General features: G+C 40.1%; 1 protein-coding gene across 1 annotated transcript in view; it reads left to right on the top strand.

The window, feature by feature from the left end:
• Positions 1-370: 370 nt before the first annotated feature.
• SLC27A6 (solute carrier family 27 member 6) overlaps positions 371-14,941 on the top strand; it is a 71,096-nt gene continuing 56,525 nt past the window's right edge. The window contains exons 1-2 of the mRNA XM_061150857.1: positions 371-1,153; positions 10,172-10,375. Coding sequence (XP_061006840.1) covers positions 628-1,153; positions 10,172-10,375 — 730 coding nt within the window. The 5' untranslated portion in view covers positions 371-627. The remainder of the gene's footprint in view (positions 1,154-10,171; positions 10,376-14,941) is intronic.

Here is a 14,941-nt window from a genome sequence, read left to right as displayed (position 1 = left end):
GCGCGGGGGCTCCTCTTGCCCGAGGGGAGCCCAGTGGGCGCTGGGCCGCTGCGCGGGGCACAGCCGGGGCGGCGCTGCGGACCCTGGGATCACACAAGACCTGGGGACACCCTGGACGGAGGCGTGGCGCCGACACCCTGCGCGGTTCTGCAGCATCCAAGCGGAAAACCGCTGCGTATCTCAGTCTTCGCCACCCCAGCTTCTGTCGGCTGGAATTCAGCCTCCAAGTTGCAGGCACCGGAGAGCACCTGCCCCCGAGGGTGGTGGGGTATGCGCCGGAGCTTGAAAGGCCCCGCGGACTGATCCAAGCAGCCCGGAGAGAACTGGTAGGTGCCTCAGGACTCCGCAGGGCGGCGGCCGCCGTCGGGGTTCAGACGCCAGTGTGTGCTGCGCTGGATTTCTCGATCCCCGCCGGAGGCCCTTGAGCTTATCTCACGCTCTAATTGCCCATCCGCAGGGTGTCCTAGGCCTTATCCCCAGCATTCTTTGGAGCAACTTCTGTGCAGAAGACTTTTCACTCAGTTTCGCAAGAGTTCTTCTCCCTCCCATAAAGGTTGGGGCGAACTGCAGGTGCTAGCCCTGCACACTGCAGACTGGTCTCCGCAGAGAGGTGCCCCCGGGAGAGCAATGGCAGGACCGGGATCTGGGCTGCCTTCTGGTCTTGCGGCCCCCACGTTCCTGCCCTGGCTAACAGGACTAGGGGCTGGAATGGTCTTCCTGAGCTTCTTGCAGAAACTCCTGTACCCTTACTTCTGGAGTGACCTCTGGTACTCGCTGAAGGTGGTTCTCCGTGGACTTTGGACAAACAGGCACAGACAGCAAGGGAAGCTAGTCACTGTCCTGGATAAATTCCTGATCCAGGCCAAGAAGCAGCCCCAGAAACCTTTCATCATCTACGAGGGAGACATCTACACCTATGAGGATGTGGACAGGAGAAGTAATCAAGTTGCCCATGCCTTCCGGAACCATTCCCAGCTGAAAAGGGGCGATACTGTAGCTTTGCTGATGAGCAATGAACCAGATTTCATTCACGTGTGGTTTGGCCTGGCCAAGCTGGGCTGCGTGGTGGCCTTCCTCAACACCAGCGTTCGATCGGTCTCCCTCCTGCATTGCATCCGCAGTTGTGAGCCCAGGGCCCTCGTGGCGGGTGCAGGTAGAGTATGTGAAATGATCTGCTTGAGCAGAATGGCAGCCCTGCCTCCTATCCCCCACCCCGACCCGCACCCCCCACCCCCATTTTTTTGTTAGAACCAGTTAGCAACTAGTATCCTGGGTATGTGATGAAGTGTGGATGTTAAGGGTACAAGTGGTTTAATTTCCCCTTCCCTCACTTCAGTCACTGTTGTAGATGACTTCTTCAGGACAGCTTCTGAAGAGCTTTACTGAAATCTCATACTTTTCTGAAATATTGTTTTAGCAAAGGGATGGGATGAGTCTAAGGGGCATATTTTACTGTTTTTGATACCTTCAGTGAGTACAAGAAAACAGAGAGATAGAGCTTGCTAAGTTCTAAATTTTGTCAGATCTGACAAAATTATCCGATGTGAAGGAAGACGATTCTGTTTCATTGTTAAATACCTTCTGCCTCTAATAGTAGCACTATCAAGGTTGACTGCCTTTGCAGAAGAAACATGTTTAATTAGAAGTGCATGAATTCCTGTCTTCATGTCTGCTCTTATTCTGCACTGCCTGCAAGCTAGGATTTGCCTGGTAAAGTTGGACTCCCACCTCCCAGCCAGTGGCAAGCTCTTGGCAGACTCTCAGTCTCTTTCTCCCCCATCTCCTTACCCCATTGGTGCATCATTTTATTTTTCTTTCACTAAGTGCTGACCTTTTTCCCCTCCCCTTGGATTTAGGCTTTGGATATGTATACTGACAGTGAACTATAAAGAAAAGTTTTTGGTTGAGTGCCTGACTAATGAAGAACCTAGGATGATAAGTTGCATAACAGGGGAAGTGAAATATGAAAATTGATAACTTATTTGGTATAATCTAAGGGGTTTATGCAGGAGAAGGCAATGGCACCCCACTCCAGTACTCTTGCCTGGAGAATCCCATGGACAGGGGAGCCTGGTAGGCTGCAGTCCATGGGGTCGCACAGAGTCAAACACGACTGAGAGACTTCACTTTCACTTTTCCCTTTCATGCATTGGAGAAGGAAATGGCAACCCACTCCAGTGTTCTTGCCTGGAGAATCCCAGGGATGGGGAAACCTGGTGGGCTGCCGTCTATGGGGTTGCACAGAGTCGGACACGACTGAAGTGACTTAGCAGCAGCAGCAGCAAGGGGTTTATGCATATGCTTCTTTCATGAGGGTAGGAAGGTAGAGGATCATGGCAAAGACCTTAGTGAAAGTATTTAAGTATTTTAGGGTAATAGATACATTATGACACCTCATATGGACTTCTCAGATGACACTAGTGATAAAGAACCTGCCTGCAAGTGCAGGAGACATAAGAGATACGGTTTCGATCCCTGGATCAAGAAGATCCCCTGCAGGAGGGCATGGCAACTCACTGCAGTATTCTTGCCTAGAGAATCCCATGGACAGAAGAGCCTGGTGGGCTATAGTCATATAGAATCTTTAGATTCACAGAGAAATATGGCGGGGGGGGGGGGGGCGGAAATCTACATTTATATACCAATGATTTATAAAGTATAATACTGTCTGTGTACCCTTTCTTATATAATTGTATATCACATGAAAATGAGTTAGCCAATATATAGTTCAAGAAAAAAAAAAAGGTTATTTATTCAAGGCTTTCACTTTTGCTTGTTTCATTTATCCTTCCAGCTCAATTTGTGACTAGATGAAGAAGCAAAATGTTTGTTCTTTTTAATTTATGATCATATTTTTAATGGAAAGGCATTTTATTTTAAATATAGCAATGTGTACATGTCAATCCCAGACTCCCAAATGTGTCTTATTACTCTTAAGGACTGATTTTATCTTAAATTACTGGAGTGGAGAAACCAGAAAGCCTCTCTTGTGGTTTCTTGTTTTCTTTTTTTTTTAATTCAACAGTCATATCTTCCAAGATTGAAATTCAGCTCGTCACCTTGGAAAGAGGTTAGCTAGTATGATAACATTTCTTTGAACTGTAGCAATAAGTAAAGTAGTCACACAGAGGTTCCATAACATGGTGAGGCAATGTTTACCTCTTATGCCATGGGCAGTAATAATATGAATAGAGCAAGGAAAACGATCACAGCAGTTCATCTTTGGATATATTCTGACATTTTAGTTGCTCATTCTAATTTAGATTGCAGTTTCTGGAGCAAATCTAAACCTTAAATTGTGCAAAGAAATTAGTAAAGCCATAAATTCTCTCTAGAAGAGCAAACTAGAAGGGCTGCAGTATCTCTGAAAAGATTTTTGTGGCCATGATGTTGAGGTCAACCTGAGAAGCATCCCATATCCTGTCTCCTGAGGGACTCTTCCTGAAGTGTGTAAGGCTGTTTAACTCTCAAAATAGAGTTTTCAGACTTCGGTATTGACTGAGCTATTGCCCAGTTAGGACCAATTAATTCTGCAGTTCTACTTGTCCCAGCTTTAGCTTTGCTTGCCAACAACTAATTGCATTGTTTCCTTGTTTTTGTTTTTAACATTACCAGACAAGTTTTGTATATGAAAGCCACATTGGAATGCTGGAATTTTAAGCCAAACATGTTTAATTACTTTGCTCAGTAAGTAGGTACCTGGAGAATTCAACCTTAAATCCTAGTAACAGTTCTTTATAGCACACTTCCAAAATATATAAATAGCATATGTTTCTTTCAATAATGGGACAGTTCCCTTTTAATTAACTACTAGTTTTGTTGTTTTGTTTTGTAAGACAGCATAGCTTCCTTCAAAGTCACTTTTCTGTATTTGAAGCTCTTACCCTGAAAACTGTATTCTTGGCATCTTGAGTCTAATCCATGAACAATATATACATATAGTTTTTAGAACTTTACATTTCAGAGTTCTTAAATTCTCATTGGATGTTTCTAATGGAAATGTACTATTAAATCCTTATATCTTACTATTAAATCCTTATATCTCCAGCAAGAGTGTATTGAAGTGGAAAGACCAGCCCGTGGTTTAGATAAGCTGGACAGCCCCAGGCCTCACTTCTGATCTGCCACTTCTTAATTGTGTGGTTGAAAAACAATCCTCAGCTGCTTTGAGTGATTCTTTGCTTTGCTGTGAACTGGTGATAATACCATCTCCTTCACAGTGTAATTCTGAGGACTAAATGGCAGAATTTTGGTAAAGTGACTAGCTGAGTCACTAGTGCATACGAAGTAAATCCTTGGTGAATCGAAATAATTGCTATTATCATTGTAAAGTCATTGGAGGCTTTTACTAAGGGATTTCATTTGAATTTTGATGCTACATTCTAATTTGGTATTAGCTGCAAAAAAGACTAGTAAATCATCTGTTTGGTCCAGGACCTTTAACACTTTGCTATGTTTTAGCAAAATTCATAAGTTATGTAAAACCAGTGTCAAACAAGTTTTATAGGCAGGCCAGATAATGTCCATGGTGGTCCGTGGTGGTAGATGACATTACAATCATGACAGTTGCCTGATAGTTCTGTCTCCAGGATAAGAATAAACGTTATTCTTGCTCTAGTTGTTGCTACCAAAGGTCAATGTTGCCATTTACTCAAGGCTGACTATGTAAAAGGTACACCCAGTACCTCTTGAAAGGCAAGCGCATAGCTATATTTTAGAAACTGAGAGGAAAAGAAGGGTCTAGGTGCAGAACAGACCCAAAACCTGGTCTCTCATCTAAGGCTCTGCTGTGTTATACATTATGGCCCAGTGGTTTCTGGGGCTGTTAATCCCCTTTTGCTATAACCATGAAAAAAATTGCATTCCAGTTATATAAATATAGGAATATAAAAAGTTGCATTTAGGAGAGGCAGCATAGGAACAGGAACCTGGATTTTCTGATGTTGTGCACACCTCTGTCTTTGTCCTTGTTTCTGCTCCTGCGCATTTCCTCATCTCCATCTTTCCCCTTTCTCGTCCCTTCCCTCCAGCTCTCCCTCTGCCCTGCTGCTTTCCCGTAGCTCTCTCTGTCATCTTTCATCTGATCATCTACTTGGTTTCAATATTTTCCCCACCAATCCTCTTGTCTCAGGCACCGTGCGCCATGGCTCTCTCAGTGACTTAGTGGAATGGTAAAGATGTGTTTGCCAGATCACGTAGAGGTACTTGTGCAACTTGGAGGAATTGGCCAAGAGCTCAGATGTAAGCTCTTTGAGCTGAGGAAGTTTGTTCTCTTTGCTGCTAAATTTTTAGAACTTAGTGTAAAAGAGATGCTCAATAAGTATTTACTGCCTAGACGAATGGATAGGTGATCGAATGACCTAATGAAAAACTTTAAGGTACACAAGGGGCATTCAGTAACTCTTCACTTACTTGCCTCTTTTTGCCCAGGAATTGTCCCTGTGCTGTTCTTCTGGTGGCTGATTTTGGCAGTAGATATATCAATGAGTTACTGGTTATGTTATTTTATATCAGTGTGGCTAAATGTTAGAATCATGACTCCCTGAAAGTCAAACCATTTTAAGCTTTGTAGTCTTTAGTTTCTAGACTTAGTATCCACAAAATTTCAGATTTACTTGCATTTTTGTATTTTCTGGGCTCAGCAGTAAAGAATCTGCCTGCAGTGTAGGAAATGCAGGAGACATGGGTTCAATCCCTGGGTTGCGAAGATTCCCTGGAGAACGGCATGGCAACCCACTCCAGTGTTCTTGCCAGGAAAATCTCATGGACAGAGGAGCCTGGTGGGCTATGGTCCATGGGGTTGCAAAGAGTCAGACACAGCTGAAGCGATTGAGCATGCATGCATGCGTGCGTGTATTTTGTACTCTCTCTTTTCTCAGTGTATCACATATTAAATCATTATAAGTAAATAACTGAAAAGTATATATTAATATTCCCCTGGACCTTTATACTTTAGATTCAATAGTACGTTGTGTCTCAACCTTCTGGGAAGGGTTTTGTTTCTTTTCACAAGAAGCACACTCTTATGTCGGTTCTCTAAACTTAAAATAATGCTTGCAGCATTGCCCTGTCCGTTTTCATGATCTGTTGCATTCACAATGTGCAGGGACAAATGTTCCAGTTAACAATCAAACCATTGTAATTCTCCAAATGACTTTCAACTGTAAAGATATCTGCTTTTCAAAGACCAAGAGGAATAGTTGGAGGAAAAAATAAAAACTCTTTAAGTTCTATAGAAAGTAAGACGTATTCAGATAGATGAGATGTGGCTCATGTGAACCTGTATTATTTTATCCATATACTATGCTAACCTCAACATATCTACTTTCATTTTCAAGGCATTTCTATACTTTTATGTAGAGTAGAATGAATGGCTGTTTTGCCTTTTTTTTTTCTCTCATTTTAGACTCAGCTAGGTCAAGGATTACCTCCATTCCTGCTAGCACAGGAAACTACACTCAGTATTTTATAATAAGCTATAATGAAAAAGAATATGTATGTATGTATGACTGAATCACTTACTGTACACACCAAAACTAACACAGCGATGTAAATCAACTATACCTCAATTTAAAAAAAAGTTTTTAATGCAGAATGAATAACATAATTCACACTAATGGTATAGTTAGGGGATATATTACATTTTTACTCATTGATTTCATAGTCTCAGAAATGTGAATGAAATGTAGCAGTGGTATAGCAACAAGAAATTAATTTGTACAAACAGTCCTAAACGTTTATAAGCAGAGATCATAATTTACCTCTTTTTATCCCGCAACCCCACGTAAACCAGTGCATGGGAGAAACAGTGTGTATTTCTTGGAAGAATCTATTGCTTTGAAAAGAGAGATTTGGTCTTCTCCTGTGTTGTAGACTTTGTTAAGTCTCATAGAATTTTCATCTGTCTCAACTTTTTATGGTAATTTACTGTTAACACCTGCACCTACAGTGGATCCCATGAGTCTCATTCCATGTCCAGCACCTATGGGTGTGGGCCAGGCACAGCTGGTGAAGGGGTAGAGTAGGACAGCCATTATTCATCTGAGGTGCTTACAGTTCTGTGGCTCTCAGTGGTGGGACACTTACTAAGAGTAAATCTTCACGAAACACAGCCAAGTCTTCATGAAGTATTTAAACAAAAGCTATTTTTTTGACAGGAATAAATATTTAAAATTTACTTTCAAAGTGACACTAAAATTTGCCATTTTATCAAGAAAGCCTGACAATGACAAATAAATAATGATCCTTTATCCCCTACAAGATTTTTCAAGTTTCTATCTCAATTTTCACTCTCCTCATCCATATTTCCTACCACTATTAAAAAAATAACTTGTTTAGATAAAATTCTGTTTGTTAATTCTAAATGTCTCATCTAAGTCAATTTCATTATAATGTATGAAGATTAAATTGTATCTCCTCTGATTCCTAGGAATCCACTCACTTCCTTTTTCTTGTAAAGGTCATCACTCTTGGTAAATACTATGATTTTTTAGACTCTACAGTTCCAACAAAGATTTTGATCCACAGTTAATCATATTGTAGCTTTCTTGGCACCTATTTTGCCAATTTATTACACATATTATTAAGAACATATAAAATTTGTCTTGTTAATTTACAGTTCCAGGTGACATATTTGAAGTTAAGGGAATGAAATGGGTCAGTTCAGGCTTCTACTTATACATTCAAAATGCCAGAAAGAATCACTTAAGCAAAATCTAGTCCTAAAAATTAAGGGAAAATACAAAGTACAAATCATTTGCTTGTCTTGCTTTTTCATTTATTTATGACTCATCCTTCCCCCAGCATTCCTTATGATTTTTTCACTTCTCCTTCTTACCACAGCAATCTGTATACAGCAATATGCTGTGTGTGCTCAGTAGAAAAAGATATTCCTCTGGAACCTGACATCTTATTTTATTTGGATTTGTTAAAAAAATTCGGGTGGAGAGGGAGGTGGGAGGGGGGATCGGGATTGGGAATACATGTAAATCCATGGCTGATTCATATCAATGTATGACAAAACCCACTGGAAAAAAATAATAATAATAATAATAATAAAAAAAAACAAAAAAAACAAAAAAAAAAATTAAAATTAACTCAAAAAATTTCAATCACCAATTTGCCTCCCCAATCCTAACATATCAACTCCTTACCATTTTTCTGTGTTTCCTTAGTTTTCTTATGAATTTCCCAGTCCAATTTGATGTATTTATCTTGCTGCTTCGTTGTAATCAATCTGGATTATAGATTTTGAGGATGTAAATCATGAGTTTTTTTTCAAATGTTTTGTATTTATAGTAGAACTAAATCAGGGCTGGCAGATGGCTTTTTGAAAGAACCAGACACTGCTTTACACTTCCAGAAATGTTTAATGCAGCACCCTGAATTTAACTTTAAAATAGAATATACCTAGTGATTATTTTTTAATTCTTGTTTAAAAATTATTTTAAAAATGTACTTAGATGGACAGGTCCATAATTATGTGGACTTTACCATTCTGACCAGGGTATATTTTACATTTAGTTGTATTTTTTATCATTGGCTTCATTTATGAGGTAATATGTAGACTTTAGAGTTAGTTAGACTTAGGTTAGACTAACAGTTCTATTCACCAACTTGTGACCTTGGTTGAGTTAGCTTCCCAGGGCTGCTGTGATAACATGACACAACCTGGGTAAGCTTAAAATACAAAAATTCATTCCCTTTCAGACATGGGGACTAAAAGTACACAGTCACAGTGTCTGCAGGTCCATGTCCCCTCTGAAGGGTCTAAGAAAAAAATCTTCCTTATCCTCTTCATAACTTCTGGTGGTTGCTGGTGATCTCAGGCATTCCTCACATTAACTCCAAAAGGCCACTGTTTAATGTCCCTGTGGATGTTAACACAGATTTTAAGATAAATAATGTAGCACTCAGAAATCCCGTTTATCTCAAAAAGTATGATGTGTTGTAGGACCATGAAAATAAAGCTGCAGCACCCATGTAGAACAGAAAAGTGGTTAAAGATCCATCTTGAAGGGAGCATTACATTTTAAAAGAACTTAAAGAATATTGAGAACTGTTTGTCTGTCTACTCTGGGGGAAAAAAAAAATTATGCCTGACTTGCTTATACATCATCCAGGAAGGATGATGCCCTGCTTGTTTTGTGTCCCATAGAGTGCCAGGTGCCCTCACACTAAATATTTCCTCCTCAAGGATTTGCACCCACCTTCTAACTCCCTCCTGTTCTACCAGTATTGTCCTCCTGGAGAGATGACAGTTTCTCCTACTTTGAAGATCAGATTAAGAAGGTCTAGTTCAGTCTCCCAGAGTACCTACACAATCACTCTTTGGTTATCTGTACAGTAGCTGATTCCTGAGATGAGTATCCCTTTACCTTTCTCAAGCCTGGATTTCAACCCAGACCCTTGAGATTGTGAAGACCCCTAAGCTCTTCAGGCCTGAAGACACCTGCGTTTGCAGTTTTCTACTCTTTTATCTTCTTTTTTTGCTTGATGCTGGTTCTAAAGAGGCCTTGGATCCCACTGCTACTGTGCACTGTGAATCCTGCCACCTTTTCTGGAAAAGCATTCTTTTGCTTTAAAAGACCTTTTACCTTTAATAATTCTGATCCAGAGGAAAGAGCATCTCTAATCTCCTCCTTTAACTTTTCACTCTGAAATGGCCTCTAAGGCAGCCTCTTGTGAATCCATAATCTGGAATCTTGTGCTTCCGGAGTAGTCAGATGTTTCTCCTGGATTGTTGCATTACAGTGGAACTGAGGAGTGACAGACAGATGGCTTTTTAGAATAATGAGATACTGAGTTGTATTTCAGAAAGAATGCTCAGGGCAGTGTCCAGAATTTAAATTTAAGGCAAATTACAGAAACAGAGTTTTATTTAAAAATGGGGGGGGGGGGGGGCGGACACAGCCTGGATAATGGGATCTCCAAATTTCAGTTTGAATTGGTTTTTTTGCATTGATGAAATCAGGTAATAACTAGATTTTCCTTTAAATTTGTCATGTTGAAACAGAATCATAAAATGGCTAGGATGTTACTTATCCAATGTGAAAAGGAAGTTGGCATTGTATTTGCATTTCATCCCTGTTCCAACAGGCAAAAGAATGCACAAGGTGAGTGGTTTGAGATTTATGTCTTATTTACTTATTCCTAATCCTTTGGTTTTTAGAATTTCTAGAAACTATAGAAGACATCCTTCCAAGCCTCCCAGAAGGTATCAGCGTTTGGGCAATGAAAGACTCTGTTCCACAAGGCATAACTTCACTCAAAGAAAAACTGGACACAGCATCTGACTGTCGGGTGCCACGCAGCCACCATGCCATCTCAAACACCAAGACTCCTTATCTTTATATTTTTACTTCTGGAACAACAGGTATGATCCATTTGCTCTTTAAACTTGAAAAGAACACAGTGTATTATATTTGAAAAGCAACCGGTTTGGACAAATCTTTGCCATGTGTAGCTCTAACTGAGCAAAGGACTTGAGTACCCAAGGTACAGAAGGCCAAACTCTGATAGCAGGAGATTGCAGAAAAATAAGGATTTATTGCAGCCCACCAAGCCTCAGATCCACTTCAACTTGACCTTTGACTTGGGGGTTTCTTAAAGGAGAAGAATAAAGAAGCTAGGGTTAGTCATCATCTTGTAACAGTTCTGTTGACAGTTTTGGGAGTCAGGATGTCTCTGGTTTACAACTCTGGCCAGGTGGTCCATGGCTTGAGGGTCTGTGAGCTCATCTTGCCCTGGAGAAACAATCTGTTAACAATATCTATGATAACCACTTTAGTGCTTTAACTATGTCATCAGCTATAGCAATTTTAGTCATCTGACTCTGGTTGATTACTGTTCAGTTCCCCGGGGATTGAGGTCAGAGGGGACAAGAAAGGGAACAAAGCTTTTCTGACTCTGGTTGATTACTGTTCAGTTCCCCGGGGATTGAGGTCAGAGGGGACAAGAAAGGGAAGAAAGCTTTGGATAGAGAGTTGGTAAAAGAATTTGGTTTTAGTGGGGCTCAGTTTCATAGCTACAAAAAATCTGAGAAAGCATGTATCCAAGAAGACCTGGGTTTCTTTAGATCTTTGAACTCTCAAACTTGGATGGAAAATGTAATTGCTTTACCTTTAGCTTGGCAAGTCACCATGTTCACTTGGCCATTGTTGCAAGTGGAAAGATTTTGAAGTTTGGTAGTACAAATGGCACTGGAATATCTGAATACTTGATCCAGCCCAGTTACTCAGAGTGTGAAATTTGGACTGCTTCTTTAGCAGGATATTTGCTAGCTTCCCTTAGATGCCTGATATATAAATGAAAAGATGTTTAAATGTTTGTAATCATCCTTCTGAATTAAAAAAGCCATTAGTCTACTTTAAAACAGATTTCTATATTCTTGTATAAAATATTAGTTCCTAAACACAATCCAAGTATAGAGCTGCCATTTAAATACCTGTAGTAAGCTCTCCTGGTTTTCCCTGGGTTGACTGGAACATGTGAGAAACAGGAAATCTTGAGGTCTTTGTATGTTTGGGGGAGGTTACAAATCAGAATCAAGAAACTAACTTTCCTTTTATCAGGTAAACAACACACACACACACAGAGTAATGAAACTACCTGGGAATTCAAAAGAAATGTTAATTGATTCTGAGAAAAATTCAATGGTATTTATGGTAGTTTGAATAACCTTTTGTAATTGATTTGAAGATGACCAGGAGTTTGAATTGAGGTGTGTTAAAAGCAGGGTACAGTCCATGGGGTTGCAGAGTCGGGCATGACTGAGTGACTTTCACTTCACTTCAAAAGTATTGGTACTTATTTCTTATGCACAGGTAGTATTGTAAGCAAAACTACTATTGCCTAAGTAAAGTTTTTTTACTTTGTTCTTTCCTTTTTCCTCTTTGGAGGTTAACAATAATCTCTTTTATACTGGAGATGTGTTGTGCTTTTTGTTGCTGTCACTTTGTTTAAAACAACTCTGATAAATGAACTGGGAAATGCTAATGTGTATCAAGTTGTCAGCACAAAGATGACTTGACTTGACTTTGAAAGAAACAATGAAATTTTGGAAATTATATCTTTGAAAACTTCCAACAGAAGTTACTTGACAATTTGTCTTTACGCTGTTTTCTTATAAAAAGTGACTCTGGTCTTCAAAACAGTCTTTACCACTCTCCTCTCCCCGTAACCTTCCTCACCCCAAAGAAAATAGTGTGGAGCAGACTATTAACAGCTCCTGTTCTTGAAGATTAAAACCAGTGTTTGATACATTTGCACAACAGGCTGAAAGCAAAAGCACTATTAATTTTTTACTTGATATTTATTCATATTAAAGTAATACAGTACAGAGATGAAAATGCTAATAGTTTTAGAAATATTAGAGAAAAGTACCCTGCTTACCTATTCCCAAACCAATTGCATTTGGTTTTTTTTTTTTTTTTTTTTGTCATTCAGTCACTAAAGTCCAACTCTGCAACCCCATGGACTGCAGCGTGCCAGGCTTCCGTGTCCTTTACCATCTTCCACAGTTTGCTCAAACTCAAGTCCATTGAGTCAGTGATGCCATCCAACCATCTCATCCTCTGTCACCCCTTCTCATCCTGCCTTCAATCTTTCCCAGCATCAGAGTCTTTTCCAGTGAGTCGGTTCTTTGCATCAGGTGACCAAAGTATTGGAGCTTCAGCTTCAGCATCAGTCCTTGCAGTCAGTATTTGGGGTTGAGTTCCTTTAGGATTGACTGGTATGATCTCCTTGTTGTCCGAGGGACTCTCAATAGTCTTCACCAGCACAGATCTTTCTGTAATCATCTCCATATATCTAAATAGCTTGAGAATTTTATTGGGTACTTGATAGGTGCCCCCCCCCCAAAATAGGTGCTGCTTGTCCACAATGGAAGATGAAAATTTTATCTTCTTTCTTTACCACTCTCTCCCTCCAACTCAGACTTTTTCCTCTGGTACAGATACTGTCTCTCCCTGACATCACTCTATATATTGTTTCATCATAAATATTGGTTTGATAGTTATCAGTATCATAACACTTTCTAGCTGCCCTCCATAGTATAATAAAATTATATTTATTTCCTTTCATGTAAAACCCTCCCCAATCTGGAATCCATCATTTGTTTTTTCATTTGCTTGCTTGGCTTTCTCTACATCTATGACCAGTCTGTACCCATCCTTCTATCAAAAAGTAACTCACCTTTAGACATTGAAAAGCTTGTCTGTATTTTGTCAAGCCTATGTTCTTGTTGTTGCTATATTTTCTTTTGATTGGGGTATTGTTGCTTTAGTTCCTCTTTAGTTCTTTACTGTAGAGGAACGAAAGAGTCTGTTGATGAGGGTGAAGGAGGAGAGTGAAAGCCGGATTAAAGCTAAATATTAAAAAACTAAGATCTTGGCATCCAGTCCCTTTACTTCATGGCAAATGGAAGGGGGAAAGGTGGAGGTAGTGACAGATTTCCTCTTCTTGGGCTTTAAAATCACTGAGGATGGTAACTGCAGCCATAAAATTAAAAGAAACTTGCTCCTTGGCAGGAAAGCTGTGACAAAGCTAGACAATGTGTTGAAACAGACATTACTCTGCTGACAAAGGTTCATATAGTCAAGGCTGTGGTCTTCCCATTGGTCACATATGGTTGTGAGAGCTGGACCATAAAGGAGGCAGAATGCCAGAGAATTGATGCCTTAGAACTGTGGTGCTGGAGAAGACTCCTGAGAGTCCTCTGGACAGCAAGGAGATCAAACCAGTCAATCTTAAGGGAAATCAACCCTGAATATTTGTAGGAAGGATGGATGCTGAAGCTGAAGCTCCAGTATTTTGGTCTTTTGATGCAAACAGCCAACTCATTGGAAAAATCCCTGATGCTGGGAAAGATTGAGGGCAGAAGGAAAAGGATCAGAGGATAAGATGACTGGATGGCATCACCCATGCAATGTACATGAACTTGGGCAAACTTTGGGAGATGGTGAAGGACAGGGAGGCCTGGCATACTCCAGTCCATGGGGCTGCAAAGAGTCCAACACAAGGAGCAACTGAGCAACAATAACTACATAGTTGCTTTACATTGTTGTGTTCGTTTCTGTTAAACAGTGAAGTGAATCAGCTGGATGTATACATATATCCCCTCCTGTTTGGATTTCCTCCCCATTTAGGTCACCATAGAGCATTGAGTAGAGTTCCCTGGGCTATACAGCAGGTTCTCATGAGTTTTCTGCTTCATACATATTAGCGTATATATGTCAGTTCTTGATCACATCTTTCCCAAAGCTTTCCTCCCTATGATTTCAATCTTGACATGTCCTGGGGTTCGTTTCTCACCATCACCCTGAGAATTCCCTTCAGACCTTCTTTCCAATCCCCTGATTCTTAGATTCTAAATTTATTTCCTTTGTTTACTTTTCATTTTATCACTGCACTTTTTTTAGCAGCTGCTTGTTAGTAGGTAAGTTGAAGTTCTCACATACCTGAATGTCTTTTTGTTTCTACCCTTACCCTTGTATAGAATTCTAGGTAAGAAATGATACTGGTGCAGGGGTTTGAAGGCATTGCTTTTTTACCTTCTATCTTCCAGTATAAGTATTGAGAAGCCTTTTTTTTTTTTTCTGCTTTCATGTCCTTTACGTCAACCTGGTGGTGTTTTTCTTTCTTTTGGTGGGGGAAGGTGGGGGCAAGGGGGAGGAACTTTTAGAATTTCATGAGCCTTCAGTAGTCTATGATTTCAGGATTATTTGTACTGGGACTAGTCTTACTTATCCATTTTGCTGATAAATCTGTCAGCCTTTTAAATCTAGAAACTCATGTCTTGCAAGTCTAGGTACTTGAAATTTTTTTTAAAGATGTCTGCATATTCTCTTTATTTCTATTTTTTTCTGACCATTCTCTCCTTCTATTATTTTGTTTGTTTGTTCATTCTTTTATCTTTGGGTCTCTAACATTTTAAAGCTTG

The sequence above is a fragment of the Dama dama genome, chromosome 9 (genome assembly GCF_033118175.1).
Source record: "Dama dama isolate Ldn47 chromosome 9, ASM3311817v1, whole genome shotgun sequence".
In the NCBI taxonomy this organism is placed as follows: domain Eukaryota; kingdom Metazoa; phylum Chordata; class Mammalia; order Artiodactyla; family Cervidae; genus Dama; species Dama dama.
Note: the sequence above shows the minus strand (reverse complement) of the source record. Positions and strands in the feature narration are given on the sequence as shown.